General features: G+C 34.1%; 1 protein-coding gene across 2 annotated transcripts in view; it reads right to left on the reverse strand.

The window, feature by feature from the left end:
• LOC133172239 (period circadian protein homolog 1-like) overlaps window positions 1-15249 on the reverse strand; it is a 49793-nt gene that overhangs the window by 8929 nt on the left and 25615 nt on the right. The window contains exons 5-14 of one of the 2 annotated variants that reach the window (XM_061307090.1): window positions 13128-13237; window positions 11058-11144; window positions 7878-7992; window positions 7653-7722; window positions 5332-5537; window positions 4420-4498; window positions 4196-4302; window positions 3821-3974; window positions 739-850; window positions 537-609 (exon numbers count right to left, since the gene is read on the reverse strand). In XM_061307090.1, coding sequence (XP_061163074.1) covers window positions 537-609; window positions 739-850; window positions 3821-3974; window positions 4196-4302; window positions 4420-4498; window positions 5332-5537; window positions 7653-7722; window positions 7878-7992; window positions 11058-11144; window positions 13128-13237 — 1113 coding nt within the window. Of the gene's footprint in view, window positions 1-536; window positions 610-738; window positions 851-3820; window positions 3975-4195; window positions 4303-4419; window positions 4499-5331; window positions 5538-7652; window positions 7723-7877; window positions 7993-11057; window positions 11145-13127; window positions 13238-15249 lie in introns of those variants that run through there. The other variant, XM_061307089.1, reaches the window with a different exon arrangement.

The following is a 15249-nucleotide window of genomic DNA, read 5'->3' on the forward strand; positions in this document are numbered from 1 at the left end:
ATATCCTGCAAAACTCTGTTGAACAGAATTACTGAATTCTTCAGTTAAAAACTCTTAAATTCTATTTCAGTCTCCAAGACCAAATGTCTTTAAAATCCTTCCTAACTAAACACTTAATTTTTTCAGTCATTCCTTCTCTGCAATGCAAATCACTTCTGAAACTTCTATAAAGTCATGATAGTAGATCAATCATATCCAGTTCTTTCTGAAATTTGAATTTTTTTCCTACCTTTATTACCTAAGACATAAAATCTATTGTTTAAGACCATGTATATTTTTCTGAGTTTGAAGCAATGTTTTATATAAGTTTTTCCTACATCTATAAATGGGTCAAAGTATATAGGGGAAACGCTATATAATGCTCACAAGCCATGTATATTGTTCTCTAAATTAAGTTTGATATTGTATTAAAGAAATATTTGCAATATTGCAAATATTTCCAATTTTCTATTAAAAGTGGAAAATATATTGGTACAATTCTCTGTGTGTGTATGAATGTGTGCGCGTGCACGCACACACATTTTATGATATCCCACCTGAGGTCTTTTGTTCATCAGAAGAATCAGCTCTAGACTGGAGTGGTGTTATTACTTTTCCCTCAGTTACAGGCTGAAAAAAATAAATTCTTAGTTAATTCATACTCACTCAGAAAAAGGCCATACTTACATATACATATTCACAAGTATACAAATAATGAGCTATATAAAGTAATAATGATAACTCTCAAGTAGTCCTGACCTCAAGCAGCATCTGTCGAATTTTTTGTTGAAGCATTTGCTGGTAGTCACTCAACTGTGACATAAACAAAGGTCGATCTGGTTCATTGAACACATTTCCATCAATAGGTGGTCTAAAATTAAAAAAATATGCTTTATAGCAAATGGCATGAGATGGAGTCATTTTCATTGAATTTTTCCCATAATACAATTGCATCATTAAAACATGTATGAAATGAAAGTTTGCATTCATTGTTGAAATCACCAAAATTTGAACACATATCTTAGATTCTAAATCATCCCTTTATGTAGATTAATGATAAACAATAACTGCTCTAATGGAACTTAATCCCCTGCATGGCAATTTATCAGAGGTCATATTAAAAAATAGCTTTAAAAAATATAAGATCTTATAAACAAGAGGCCCATGGGCACCTGAGCACAGTGGATAGGCAAAAGCACAAATCAGTTCAGTATTGAAAAGATTCCGGGGGGGGGGGGGGGGGGGGGGGGGGGGGGGGGGGCTTGAATTTTAAACTACCTGATGATGCTTCCATGTCAAAATAACAAATGGCTTTGTTGTACTTGAGAAGATTTTAAAAAAATTTTCTGATATATTCCTTTGTAAAAATTTGATCCCCCCTTGTGGCTCCTCCCTATCCCAGGGGTCATCATTTGAACAAACTGGAATCTACACTACCTGAGGATGCTTCCATATCAATATGACTAAACATAGCTTTTCTGTTCTTGAGAAGAAATATTTTTTCTATATGTTCTTATGTTACATTCGATCCTCCATTGTGGCCCCGTCCTACTCTCGGGGGTCATCATTTGAACAAACTTGAATCTACACTACCTGAAGATGCTTCCATATCAATATGACTAAACATAGCTTTTCTGTTCTTGAGAAGAAATATTTTTTCTATGTGTTTCTTATGTAAAATTTTCTATCCCCCTATTGGGCCCCACCCTACCCTCGGGGGTCATCATTTGAACAAAATTGAATTTACACTACCTGATGATGCTTCCATATCAAAATGACTAATCATGGCTTTGCAGTTCTTCATCAGAAGAAATCTTCCTATATATTTCTATTTCTATTTCAGACTTTGATCCTCCATTGTGGCCCCACCCAACCCCAGGGGGGCAACATTTGAACAAACTTGAATCTACACTACCTGAGTATACTTCCACATAAATATGATCAATCAGGGCTTTGCTGTTCTTGAGAAGAAGATTTTTAAAGATTTTTCCTATATATCTCTATGTAAAACTTTTATCCTCCTTTGGGGCCCCACCCTACCCCCGGGGGTCATGATTTGGACACACTTAAATCTATACTACCTTAGGATGCTTCCATATCAATATGATCAATTAGGGCTTTGCTGTTATTAAGAAGAAGATTTTTAAAGATTTTTCCTATATATTTCTATGTAAAAATTTGATCCCCCCTTGTGGCTCCTCCCTATCCCAGGGGTCATCATTTGAACAAACTGGAATCTACACTACCTGAGGATGCTTCCATATCAATATGACTAAACATAGCTTTTCTGTTCTTGAGAAGAAGATTTTTAAAGGTTTTTCCCATATATTTCTATGTAAAACTTTGATCCTCCTTTGGGGCCCCGCCCTACCCCCAGGGGTCATGATTTGAACAAACTTGAATCTACACTACCTGAGGATGCTTCCATATAAATATGACTCATCATGGCTTTGCTGTTCTTGAGGAGAAGATTTTTAAAGATTTTTCCCATATATTTCTATGTAAAACTTTGATCCTCCATTGTAGCCCCGCCCTACCCCCGGGGGTCATGATTTGAACAAACTTGAATTTACACTACCTGAGGATGCTTCCATATAAATATGACTCATCATGGGTTTGCTGTTCTTGAGGAGAAGATTTTTAAAGGTTTTTCCCATATATTTCTATGTAAAACGTTGATCCTCCATTGTGGCCCCGCCCTACCCCGGGGGTCATGATTTGAACAAACTTGAATTTACACTACCTGAGGATGATTCCATTTAAATATGACTCATCATGGCTTTGCTGTTCTTGAGAAGAAGATTTTTAAAGGTTTTTCCCATATATTTCTATGTAAAACTTTGATCCTCCATTGTGGCCCCGCCCTACCCCCAGGGGTCATGATTTGAACAAACTTGAATCTACACTACCTGAGGATGCTTCCATATAAATATGACTCATCATGGCTTTGCTGTTCTTGAGAAGAAAATTTTTAAAGGTTTTTCCCCATATATTTCTATGTAAAACTTTGATCCTCCATTGTGGCCCCGCCCTACCCCCGGGGGTCATGATTTGAACAAACTTGAATCTACACTACCTGAGGATGCTTCCATATAAATATGACTCATCATGGCTTTGCTGTTCTTGAGAAGAAGATTTTTAAAGGTTTTTCCCCATATATTTCTATGTAAAACTTTGATCCTCCATTGTGGCCCCGCCCTACCCCCGGGGGTCATGATTTGTACAAACTTGAATCTACACTACCTGAGGATGCTTCCACATGAGTTTCATCTTCCCTGGCTTTGTGGTTCTTGAGAAGAAGATTTTTAAAAGATGCTATTAATTTTTCACTAATTCTTTATTATCTCCCCTTGAAAGAGGGCGTGGCCCTTCATTTGAACAAACTTGAATCCCCTTCACCCAAGGATACTTTGTGGCAAGTTTGGTTGAAATTGGCCCAGTGGTTCTTGAGAAGAAGTCGAAAATGTGAAAAGTTTACAGACAGACGGACGGACAGACGGACTACAGACAAAATGTGATCAGAAAAGCTCACTTGAGCCTTCGGCTCAGGTGAGCTAAAAATTATACTGCAAAGTCCTATGTTATTAGGCGTTGTTGCACTATCATTGTTCATGGATAATCTCTGTATCACGTATGGGAGAGTGACTACCTACAATCCTAGCATAAAAATCTGAGGGCCCAGATTTAAACTTCTGAGCAATGTGAACTTATCCAAACAACTAAGGCTTAGAATCATATCTGTGGTTACTTCATGTCCTTGATGTGTTGTTTTATGTTCAAGTGTAAAATTCTAACTTGACCAGCCTGCGTTGACCAATGATGAGATGTTTTGTGTACTTACTTGACCAGCCTGTGTTGACCAATGATAAACTCCAATCTGTGGGACCAAGGATTGGCAAAACTGGACCACTCTGTCTCCACCGTCAGCCAGCAGCCATTTCTGGTCCTCAATCTGATTGGCTTACTCTTAAAAGGGGTTCCCTTGGAGACTACAACTATAAAATATCCCTGTCTTAATATCTTAATACCGAAATAATCAAAAACATTATGTAATAACAAAAATAAGTATATGATTTTTTTACTTCTAAATATGAAAATAATTGGGATTCTTTTTACTAAAAATGACAAAGATATAGGGACAATGAGAGCATTGGGTTTTGTTTTTTTTTTACTTCTGAACATGACAACATTTTGGAATGTTGAGCAGTGTTCTTACTTTGTCTGTATATGTTATATAAGGTTTCCATATCATCTTTGTGGTAAAAATCAAAAATGGACATCCCATTCATGTCCTGTGGCAGGTACCCAAGCAGAGGAATGGCACTAAGAAAAAGGGAATTCAACTCTTAACACTGTTATATAAGGGTTGTTAAATTTAAAATTGTTTTTTGTTTGTACATAATGCAGTATTTTGTGTCTTTTGTAGATCAAATGACTTACTTAGGATGCATATAACTGTAGCTACAGTACATGGAATGTCTCATATAAAAGGTCTGGTTCTCCAGCTGTACACTCTCTACTGCAAATAGATAGAATGATCTTGTGATTGTATTCAAAAGTCTTGTAATAAAGTCTGGAGTAAAAGATACAAGTCAGCACTCAGAGAGCTATAACTATTCCAGCTACAAATTAACAACAGTCTAAACAAAGAATACAATACAATAAAACTTTAAGACAAAGTCCAATCCTGACACCAATCTAAACACTGCTTTATGAACCTGGGGGCCAGAACACTTGTTTACATGTATTCTCCTATAATTCAACCACAATTACAGGTCACATGGTATTTAGTGGTAACATGAGCACCAGGAGTATCTATTTACACATACATGAACCAATGACACTTAAATATGAATCCATTTAATGAACAAGATATGAATAAAATTGAGGGGGAAAATTGTGCATTGATTTACATGTACTTCAATGGAATACGATAACCGTATGTACTCGCCTATTAGTCGGTCCGCTTATAAGTCGGTTTTATTTTAAGCGTATATTAGAGGGAATGACCCGGTAAAATACCAATGTTTTTATAACTTGCCTTTAAGTTGGACAAAGATTTTTGGACCAAAGTTTAACTCTCAAAAAACCGACTTATAGGCGAGTATATATGGTATATACATGTATATGTCATCACTTTCACTTTGTTCATACATAAAACTTTCTCTTAAACTGAAAGGAATGTGTTGATTATATTTGACACACAGTTGACAGAAGAAATGGCACATATGATACACAGTTAACAGAAGGAATGGTTTGACACAAAGTTAATTGAATCCACAGTTCCTACACAGTTAAGCCATCTTAATGACATTTTCCTTAAATACATATCAGATGAGAGATGAAACATACCATTGTATAGTGACTGTAGGGGTACACACTCTAGGTGGATACATATTCTGCTCCTTTTGTCTGTTTCTCCAGATGAAGGACAGGATGGCAGGGACTCTATTTTCTTACCCTCGGGACAATAGCTGACCGTCATACTAGCCTGCACTGTGGTAAACTTGTCCGGTCGGACCAAGCTAAACCCACTATATTGAAGGCTTTTGTAGTTCCTATCAAGGAGAAGTCAAAAATGGCATCAAGGCAAACAAAAGCAATTCATTCATTCATTATTTTTTTGGTATTTAAAAAAAGTAACTACAGTTAAACTTCGTTATCTCGAAGTTGACGGGACCGTTGATGAACTTCGAGATATCCGGGGGTTCGACATATCGAGGGTTATAATTCAAATGAACTTTAAATAAACTTATTGCAGTGAACATGTACTTAATAGTAAAAATATGTCATGTTTCTTTTTTGTTCGAAATTTTGTATACGATTTCTTTAATGTACATGTACATGTTTTTAGCAATAAAAAAAATATTACATCCTCTTTATAATTAACAAAATAAAAGGCTTGTATAATATGCACAGAAGTATAATCCTTCTACTAACGCGGCAAGTCAACCGCTAGCATCGTTTCCCATGTATACATAACCGGATATCGTCTATGCATTGTAAATTTAAAACCGGTTGCTGTCAGAATAACGAAAACAAAATATTCATTTTCTTTTATTGGAAACATGTTCACACATGTAAAATCAGTTAAAAGAAAATTATTTTACCATAATAAAATCAAATGCAAAAGAAGAATCACGCACTTTTGTCTAACAACAGAACAACACTGAATCACAGGGCACTACAGCACAAGTTTTTTCACTGCGACACACGCTCACATGATGGTGTGTACGGACGATTGTAAATTCTGCACGGTCATATAGGGAAAATAAATTTTAACTGCATTGAATTTGAGAATTTTGTTTTACTTCGATGGCTATAATTTTCACTTTCATATCCATAAACTATATGTATGCTCGCATATTTCGCATAGCATTAAATAGCGATTATCAAGATAAACGTACCCAAGCCACAAAACAATTAACGTGTCATCCACACGTATGCATTAGACTAATACACACAACCTTTGGCTTGCATAATTACAATCAAGGTAAGCCATACATACACTTCATATAATTATCGCGCTATTATCTGTTGATCACAGGAATACAGGTAACCCGAGCGCGACAGACAGGTGGGTGTTATCAATAGAGCATTCAGTTTACCTAACGGACTTGATCATCAGAGCGGAAAATTATCCTGACTTCGAGATAACGCATGTGATTTTAATGAATGGGTACACAATTTTACTTCGAGATAACCGGGGTATTCGACATTACCGTGTTCGACATAGAGGGGTTTATTTTAATCATTTATTAAGCAAATTTCGTCGGGACCGCGGCCTTACTTCGACATATCCGGGGTATTCGAGATATCAGTGTTCGAGATTTCGAAGTTTAGCTGTAGATATATATCAATAGAACATGGATGTCCAACCCTCAATTTTGAGATGAGAATCCCATCTCCTTATCAGTCTTTTATTGCATTTATTTAGTAACAATACCCGAATGTTGTTTCATTATTCGATTGTCGGTCCATTTGACTGATAGTCGAATAGTCTACTATTTTTTGACATCCCTAGTATATATTTTGATAAAAATATCTTGAACAGTTTCTTTGAAACTGAGCTAAAAGAAAGCGTAATGAGCGGATGGAAGACAAACAGTACAAATACTATAGCATATACAATAAAACACGCTTATAGCCAGTGCAAGGGACCAACAATTTTGATTCGTTATAAATATAATTCATTATATCCATTTAGTTCACATTTTAAAACTACGGGGAATGAAAATCATTTTGCTGTAAGCCTAAATTCATTATAAGTGTGTTTGCTGTATATATCGCTACTGTATTCATGGCCGGTCATAAAATTAATTATCATTAATCACTGTTCCAACATGTCCAAACAAACAATTTCTTCTTGAATGGGTGAGGCCAATAACGTGATGAAGTACTCTGCTATTTTTAACTTTATTTTCTACAATATTCCAAGATGAAGAACAATTGCTCTTGATATGAGCAAAACAAAGAAGAATAGGATTCTCAATTAATTTTTTAATAAGATCAGTTTAATCTTGCAGCCTTTTTTAAAAAGGTCTGTGGGGAATCTAGAGAGAAGAAAAAAAATCAATGATTTTCTCTCTTAAACAACACGGCTTGCATCCGCCTTTGTTTTCCATAGGTTTATTGATTTGACAGCTATCTGGTGTGTAGAAGAATATACTTGCCTTATCCTGAAGAAGAACTTTTTTCTTATTTGACTGGATTTTTCTCCGGTCTTGCTCTCTACAGCTGAATCTACAAAACATTGAGGGAACAAATACAGAAAAATGCTAACTGGACAAAAGTCTACATCTCTGTTTCATTCAATAATTGTTATTGTAACAGTCAGAAAGTTTCTCTACAACTGATTATAAAATTGGAGTATCTCACAATGATTATATTTGACTGACCATCGCAGTCTGTCATCTGGGCCTGTTCCTCAGATTCCACATTCAAACTCGTGTTAACGGTCACAATGTCCTTCTTGTGAACAAAATGAGTAAAACTTCTATTGACCCAGCTGTCCTGCAATGGTCAAGGATTTCAATTTAAATCAAACTTGAAAAAGAACTATATACAGTAAAAGCATATTTTAACCCCCCCCCCCCCCCCCATTAAAGCCAAATTTTGAAAATCTCTAGTCATGTACACAATTGTATATATTGTATGAAAAATCTTAACAAAAATATAATCGCTTGGAAGTAGATGCCATACTTGTTTCTGTGATGTCACAAACTATTTTGATTTTCTGTTATTTTCAAAACAGAGGACAAAATGGACACAGGCCTGTAGAAAGCAATTTCAGTTGGGGGGGAGGCACAGCCATACATTTTCAGTTGAGGGGGCACTATCAACTACCAAGTATTCCTTGACAAGTAAAAAAATTATTTAAAAGAAAAAGGTCATCAAACGTTTTCTTTTGAGGGGGCACAAGAACATAGTATCTACCGGTATATATTGGCAAAATAATTGAAGGGGCACAATTTCCATGGGACAAAATTGTTTCAGTTTTCATTGTATAGAATTTACTGATATTATAATTCTATAATACATTACAGCCTACTCCAGATTTATTGAAATTCAGGGAACCATGCAAATTATTTCAAAATATCCATAATTCAATATAAGCAAAATCGACTGACGTGAAACCGCCTTTTTTAAAAGTTCAATCCTGATCTAAAATAAAGAAGAACAAACCTGAACAAATTAATATGGTCATCGTTTATCTATAACAGTCTATTCAGATATCTTAGCAAGAAATTCGCTGTAAATGGCTATATTTGAGGATCTTGCATTTGTGAACCATTTGAAAAGACAATCCTCAACCTCATTATAATTCCCAATCGTATTTTTTTACGATTTTGGAGAAAATCACCGAACTCAACCACTTCAATACTTGCTGAACGCTGCTTGTATATCATCGTAAGTGTACTCGTGTTAATCCAAAAATCCTTAGCTATTTCGGATTTAGGCTTTGTCTTCTTATCAATTAGTTTGTATTTGTGTTCCAAAGATAATTAAGGTTTTTCTTTTCTGTGGGGAAAACGTTCCCATATTACATCTAGCCTCAATATGTCCATATATGTGAAAACAAAGAATTAAACAGTGGATAAATTTTATTTTGTTAAAGCAATATAAAAACAAATAAGATGAGAAATTATTCATTCACACTTTTGTATATCAACCAGTCAGTCAGGCATAATTACTGTCACCAACCGTAACGACAGCTGCCAAATAGTACTTCAATATAACTGTTATGAAAACAACTCATTATCACCTCTGTGGACCGATCAGTGGCTTCAATATAAGCGATATTTCAAAAAAGCCGATTTCATCATAACCGTTATTTTAATGCAAAGAAAATGAGAGGCTAAAACTGGGGATTTATTTTTATTTCAAAATAAGTGGAATTTCAAAAAAAAAAAAAGCGATTTCAATATAAGTGGAGTAAGCTGTATATCAAAAGATCAAGCTGGAGAAAACCTGAGCTCTATGACTTTTGATCAAAATATTGATGTAAAATACACTTGACATCATAACTAACATATGACATCAGGCTCTTGAAAATAGGTACTGCTTTCAAGTCTGCAGATATCTCCCTGGTTAAGAATATATTATTAATTTCTTCATTATTGTTTTATTTTAGGGGCAGATATTAGTCATTACAGAATATTGTCCTTATTAACATTCTTTTTTTTTTTTAAGAATACTTTTCATAACCTGAAAAAAATTGGAGTAGTTCATGCAGCTGTGCATAAAAAGCTTCATGCAAGTTTGAACCTTTCAAATAAGAAATAACACATGCTTGAACACGTTTCATGTCTGTCAACTGAAGTTCATTCAACTGAAGTACATTTATCCCACTCCTTTAGACTGACATAATCATGCCTTTTATGTAAAAAGTAATTGAGATTTATTAGCTAAATGAAATTAATGGTATTTCCAACAAAAAAGATTTTCTGGGTTTTTTTTTTTAAATTAACTTAAAATGAATTATATAGTAATTCAATGTAGATTTTATGTCATTTGATGAAGATTCATTCTCCAAAAACGGCAGTGTGCTGCCACTTAAAATTAAGTGCTTACAGTAAGGTCAGAAATGTGCACGCGCAAAATGACAAATAAAATATATAAGAAGAGATTATAACCATATTAGGGATGCACAATTTTATCGGTATACTGGTATGTCATGATTTTTTATTGCGTAATACCTATCATGATACGGAGACTAAAATACCGGATTTTGGTACATAATTATAAATTCCAGAAATTATTCATTTATTTGTTCAAACTATTAAATAAGAATTACAGGAAGTGTAAAGAATGTTAAAAAAAAGTTAAACAATGGCATCCAAACATGCTTTATATTATAAAAATAAAAATTTTAAAAAGTGAAGCTATGTTTTTATAGCATATTTGTAAGAAATATTATGGAAATTCATTGAAATTTGTAAAAATTGTGTGTAAAAATATCACAATATTATTGTGATATTCTGGAGAAAAATCGTGATATATCACGATATGAAATTTTAGGCGATACCCATCCCTAAACCATATGTATCAAATCCCAGTTCTACACCTGTATACCACACATAACCAACTTTTTTACTTCACTGATAATCTTGATAATGAACATATAAATGGTCAAAAGTCAGTACTTTTTGGCTTATTCCATATAAGCCCCTCCCCTCCTCCCCGACCAGGCACAGTACTTGACTTTTTTCCATATCCCAATTATCAAACCACCATCACAATATCACAACATGTTTTTCTTTCATGATAAAATTACATGAGTGAGATTTTCTTTTATATCATCTGTTACATTTGTGACAAAACATAGCTCATTACACAGATTCTGTCACCATGGAGATAAGTTCTTAGGTTTCACAGACAGCTGCCAAGCAATTGTTTCATACAACATTAAATTACAACCCACTTAGTGAGAGGGAGGTGATAAATATATTGCTTATTTTCCAGAGTTGCTATTTTACTTTAATTAATGGCTAGGAATAAGCCATTTCTTTTTCAGTATTAAATTCCTTTGGGTTTGTTTGAAGTCCTCTGCATGATACTATTAAGATGAGACTTACCGTTGGGTACCCCAGTACTTTAGTTATGTTGTCTGACACACTGAGAATGGAGAGATCATTGACAGTTAGAATTACTTGAATGGCATCCTGAAATAGACAGACAATACATGAGATTCTTAGGAATGCCAATGTCGACAGCATAATAAAAAAACTAGAAATATGTCCATAGGACATAAATGCCCCGCCGAGGGTATATTAGTAATGCAACATTTTAACACAAATTGAGAAAAGTGAGGTCAAGGTCAAAGGAAAGGTCAAGGTGAAAAAATATTGATGCAGTTGAAAAGCTTACATCAGTATGTATCAGCATATGAAGTTTGACACTAATTTAAGAAAAGTGAGGTCAAGGTCAAAAAAGTTGATGCAGTTGAATAGCTCTCATCAGTATGTATCAGTATATGAAGTTTGATAACACTATCTTGAATGGTATCTTTAGAACTGAGCTAAAAACTTGTTTAAGAAAAGTGAGGTCAAGGTTAAAGGAAAGGTCAAGGTAAAAAATATTGATGCAGTTGAATAGCTCTCATCAGTACGTTTCAGCAAATGAGGTTTGTTAAAAATGTCTTGAATGCTTTCATTAAAACTGAGCTAAACACTAATTCAAGAAAAGTGAGGTCAAGGTCAAAGGAAAGGTCAAGGTCAAAAAATGTTGATGTAGTTGAATAGCTTACATCAGTATGTATCAACATATGAAGTTTGATACCACTATCTTGAATGGTATCTTTAAAACTGAGCTAAACACTAATTTAAGAAAAGAGAGGTCAAGGTCAAAAGAAAGGTCAAGGTCAAAAAATGTTGAATAGCTTACATCAGTATGTATTTACATATGAAGTTTGATTACACTATCTTGAATGGTATCTTTAAAACTGAGCTAAACACTAATTTAAGAAAAGCGAGGTCAAGGTCAAAGGAAAGGTCAAGGTCAAAAAATGTTGATGTAGTTGAATAGCTTACATCAGTATGTATCAACATATGAAGTTTGATTTCACTATCATTAATGGTATCTTTAAAACTGTGCTAAACACTAATTCAAGAAAAGTGAGGTCAAGGTCAAAGGAAAGGTCAAGGTCAAAAAATGATGATGCAGCTCTCATCAATATCTATCAGCATATGAAGCTTGATGAAAATATCTTGGATGGTTTCTTTGAAACTGAGCTTTGAACAGAGCTAAACACAAAGTGTGACGGAAGGACAGGACAGAAGGACGGACATGACAAACACTATATGCCCTGGCCATATTCATGGCGGGGCATAAAAATTGTGCCGTTTTTTTTCTTTTAATAACAATAGAGATATTTATTCTGTAATGAGTTGGGCATACCATATTTCAAATCCATATTTCTTGTGGCAATGCACAAACAGGAATATTACCAAATAACTAAGTGCTGATCAGTATAATTTATAAAAATTTCACTATTCACACACATTTATATTTTCAGCCTAATAAACCAATTGACTGACACATTATAGAGATGTGAAAGTTTGTGGTGAAACTTCTCAATTCTGGAACCCCTGAAAATAGAACCCTCCAAAACATCAGCTGATATACAAAATATCGGCCAGCACCCCGTTTCATTTCATCGAAAACCTTACAAACTGGATATCCCTAAAAACAAGACAACAGCTGGTCTGAAAGCAAGAAAAAATACTTTAAATGATATTTTGTTCAACATCCCGCAGTAATTGTTATTGGGAGCAGAAGTATACGATTGCCAGCAACTTAGATCTGCTAACCGTATCCACCACCGTTCTCTCATTTTTGGTATTTCATGACTGTTTATCTACAGAGAACTTAGACTTTTACTTAATCTTATAATTATTAGGTGAATGAAAATAATTTACAGACATCACCACATACCTAGTGTTTTATCAGAGGAGTAAAACTGAACTCAGTTGTTTTTATCATATATTTGAAAGCATTTGGGAAATCTATTCATTTTTAAGTACAGTTCTAAAGCGTGACAAAGGACATAACTCCCATAACTCCTTGTAAATTGCCTCTAAACCAGCTATTTGGTCTATTTGATCTTAAAGATAATGTTTAATTCTGTGACCTTTGACCTTTCTTACCTCTGATCGTAGAACCTGTGCATTGAGTTGGTTATCTTTGTCAAAGAGAGAATTGTCCAGTTCTTCTATTAGTGCATCACTATTAGAAAAATTACTTTTATCTTTCTCCTCTGAAATAAAAAAGAATAATAAATATGGTATTAAAGAACAGATCATTTCATAACCAATGGAAAGGAATTCTGAATATATAACATGGTCATTATTCACAGGGATTTTTTTAGGGTCTCTCCGGGGCCGAAATTCGGCCCCATTCCCAATGCTGAAAAGTGCATGTTTTTCCCAAAATTATACCTAAAAATTCCCAATATGAAAAAAGTATTAAGTTGTAAATTATTAAAATAAAATAATGACAAAAAGGTGTTTATGTCCTCTATGTGCGATGTACGAGCCATCCGAGGAGTTCCGAAAAGTTATTCGGAATATACGAATGTTGCATGCATACTTTTTAAAGCGGGATCGATGTTTAAAAATTAAAGTCAGGATCGTTAATTATATAATAAATAAACGTGCATCATGTCAGTCTCTCCAGTTTGCCTAGGGCGGTAATTTTCAGGCTGTGTTGAATCACTCTTATTCTTATAACTTAGTCAAACAATACTGATTAACCACACATCTGGAACAAACCCACTATCAAATTTTATTTTAAAGAACTTCTTACGTAAAGGTAAAAAAGATGACAACGTTGTATAAAAGTGTTCATTTACAATGTTATTTTACCCTACGGCTTTACCATTTTTAAGATCCTGAGCAGTCTCTATTATTTCATATCACTAAAGCTGGTTTAGGCCAGCTTCATACTATAAAAAAATAAGAAAAATGATTACATATTTGACTTTTGCTTGTTTTTATTTGTATGAAGATATTTTTCCCAATTTCAACGAAATATTGCTATTTTTCCCTATCTTGACGGCCCCGGCCCCTGGAATCAGAGGGTAAAAAAATCCCTGATTCATGTTATTGTGTGTTTCTACGTCAACAGTTTATTCAGGGCAATTTGAGAACTAGGCCGTTTTTCTTTTTTTTTAATCTCTGTTGAGTTTTTTTTCTTTTTTTGCAAATTTTCTTCACAATGAATACTTTTTTGACATGAAAAAACTGAAAATACACACTTTCCCGACATTTTCAATTAAATCTAATATATTAACCCAAATTGTAATAAAACGTGGACATTTTGCTAAACAATGTTCAGAATCTTTTCAAATACCTTTCATCTTAAGATATCTAAATTATAGGGCTGCACAATAATATCGATATTAAGGTATATTGCGATACGTTAACAAAAAATATTGTATTGCAATACATTTTTCCAGTACCAATATACCGGCAAAATGATTGGGCTTTAGATTTATGAAGTAAAATATGAAATTTAAGATGTCAGAAACGTTTTCAATCCTGCTAAACAGAACCAAATGGTAAAGGTTTCTGTTGTATGGGTGAAATCAACTAGAACTTTTTTGTTACAATGTATTTATAAAAGTTTTATACATTCTGCTTATAAGTGGAGGTTAATAAAATAAGAAAATAGCATTTTAACTGTTATTAAAAATACTGCTGCAATACATATCGCAATAAAGTTCCAAATATTGCAATATATAGCAATATGAAATTTCCAACCGATACCCAGCCCTACTAAATTACAAATTTTAATCCTATGCTTCTTTTGAATTGTTTTTGTGACGTTCTGCCATCTAGATGTTGGGTTATTTGGAGACTCCTTTATATGCAGTAGGGTAATTAGTGTTAGTGATGGGACATCAGTTAATTTTCATAATCGATCATCGGTTGGAATCGGTTAACGCATCCGATTAGATTTTACCGATTATAATCGGATTTCATAGTTTTGTATACAAAAAGCAGACTATTACAATTATTTCATATTATTTCTTTAACATGAATATATAAAATATATAATATATTTCATTTGTTGTTTTGCTTCTTTTACACTTTCTAGGCCTAAAAAAAAATGTTTGTTTGTTTCCTGCAACATTCCCAAAAAATCAAGGGTCGGTAGGTCGGGAATTTTTTTTTTTTCCTTATGAATAATGGGGTCAAGCATCCCGGGACTGAATTATCCAGGTGTTACATTTACAGTGGACACCCATCATGGCTGCCTAGCGGCAGA

The sequence above is a fragment of the Saccostrea echinata genome, unplaced genomic scaffold (assembly GCF_033153115.1).
Source record: "Saccostrea echinata isolate AGI-Se365-2 ecotype Australia unplaced genomic scaffold, CSIRO_AGI_Sech_v1 ptg000054l, whole genome shotgun sequence".
NCBI classification, from domain to species: Eukaryota; Metazoa; Mollusca; class Bivalvia; order Ostreida; family Ostreidae; genus Saccostrea; species Saccostrea echinata.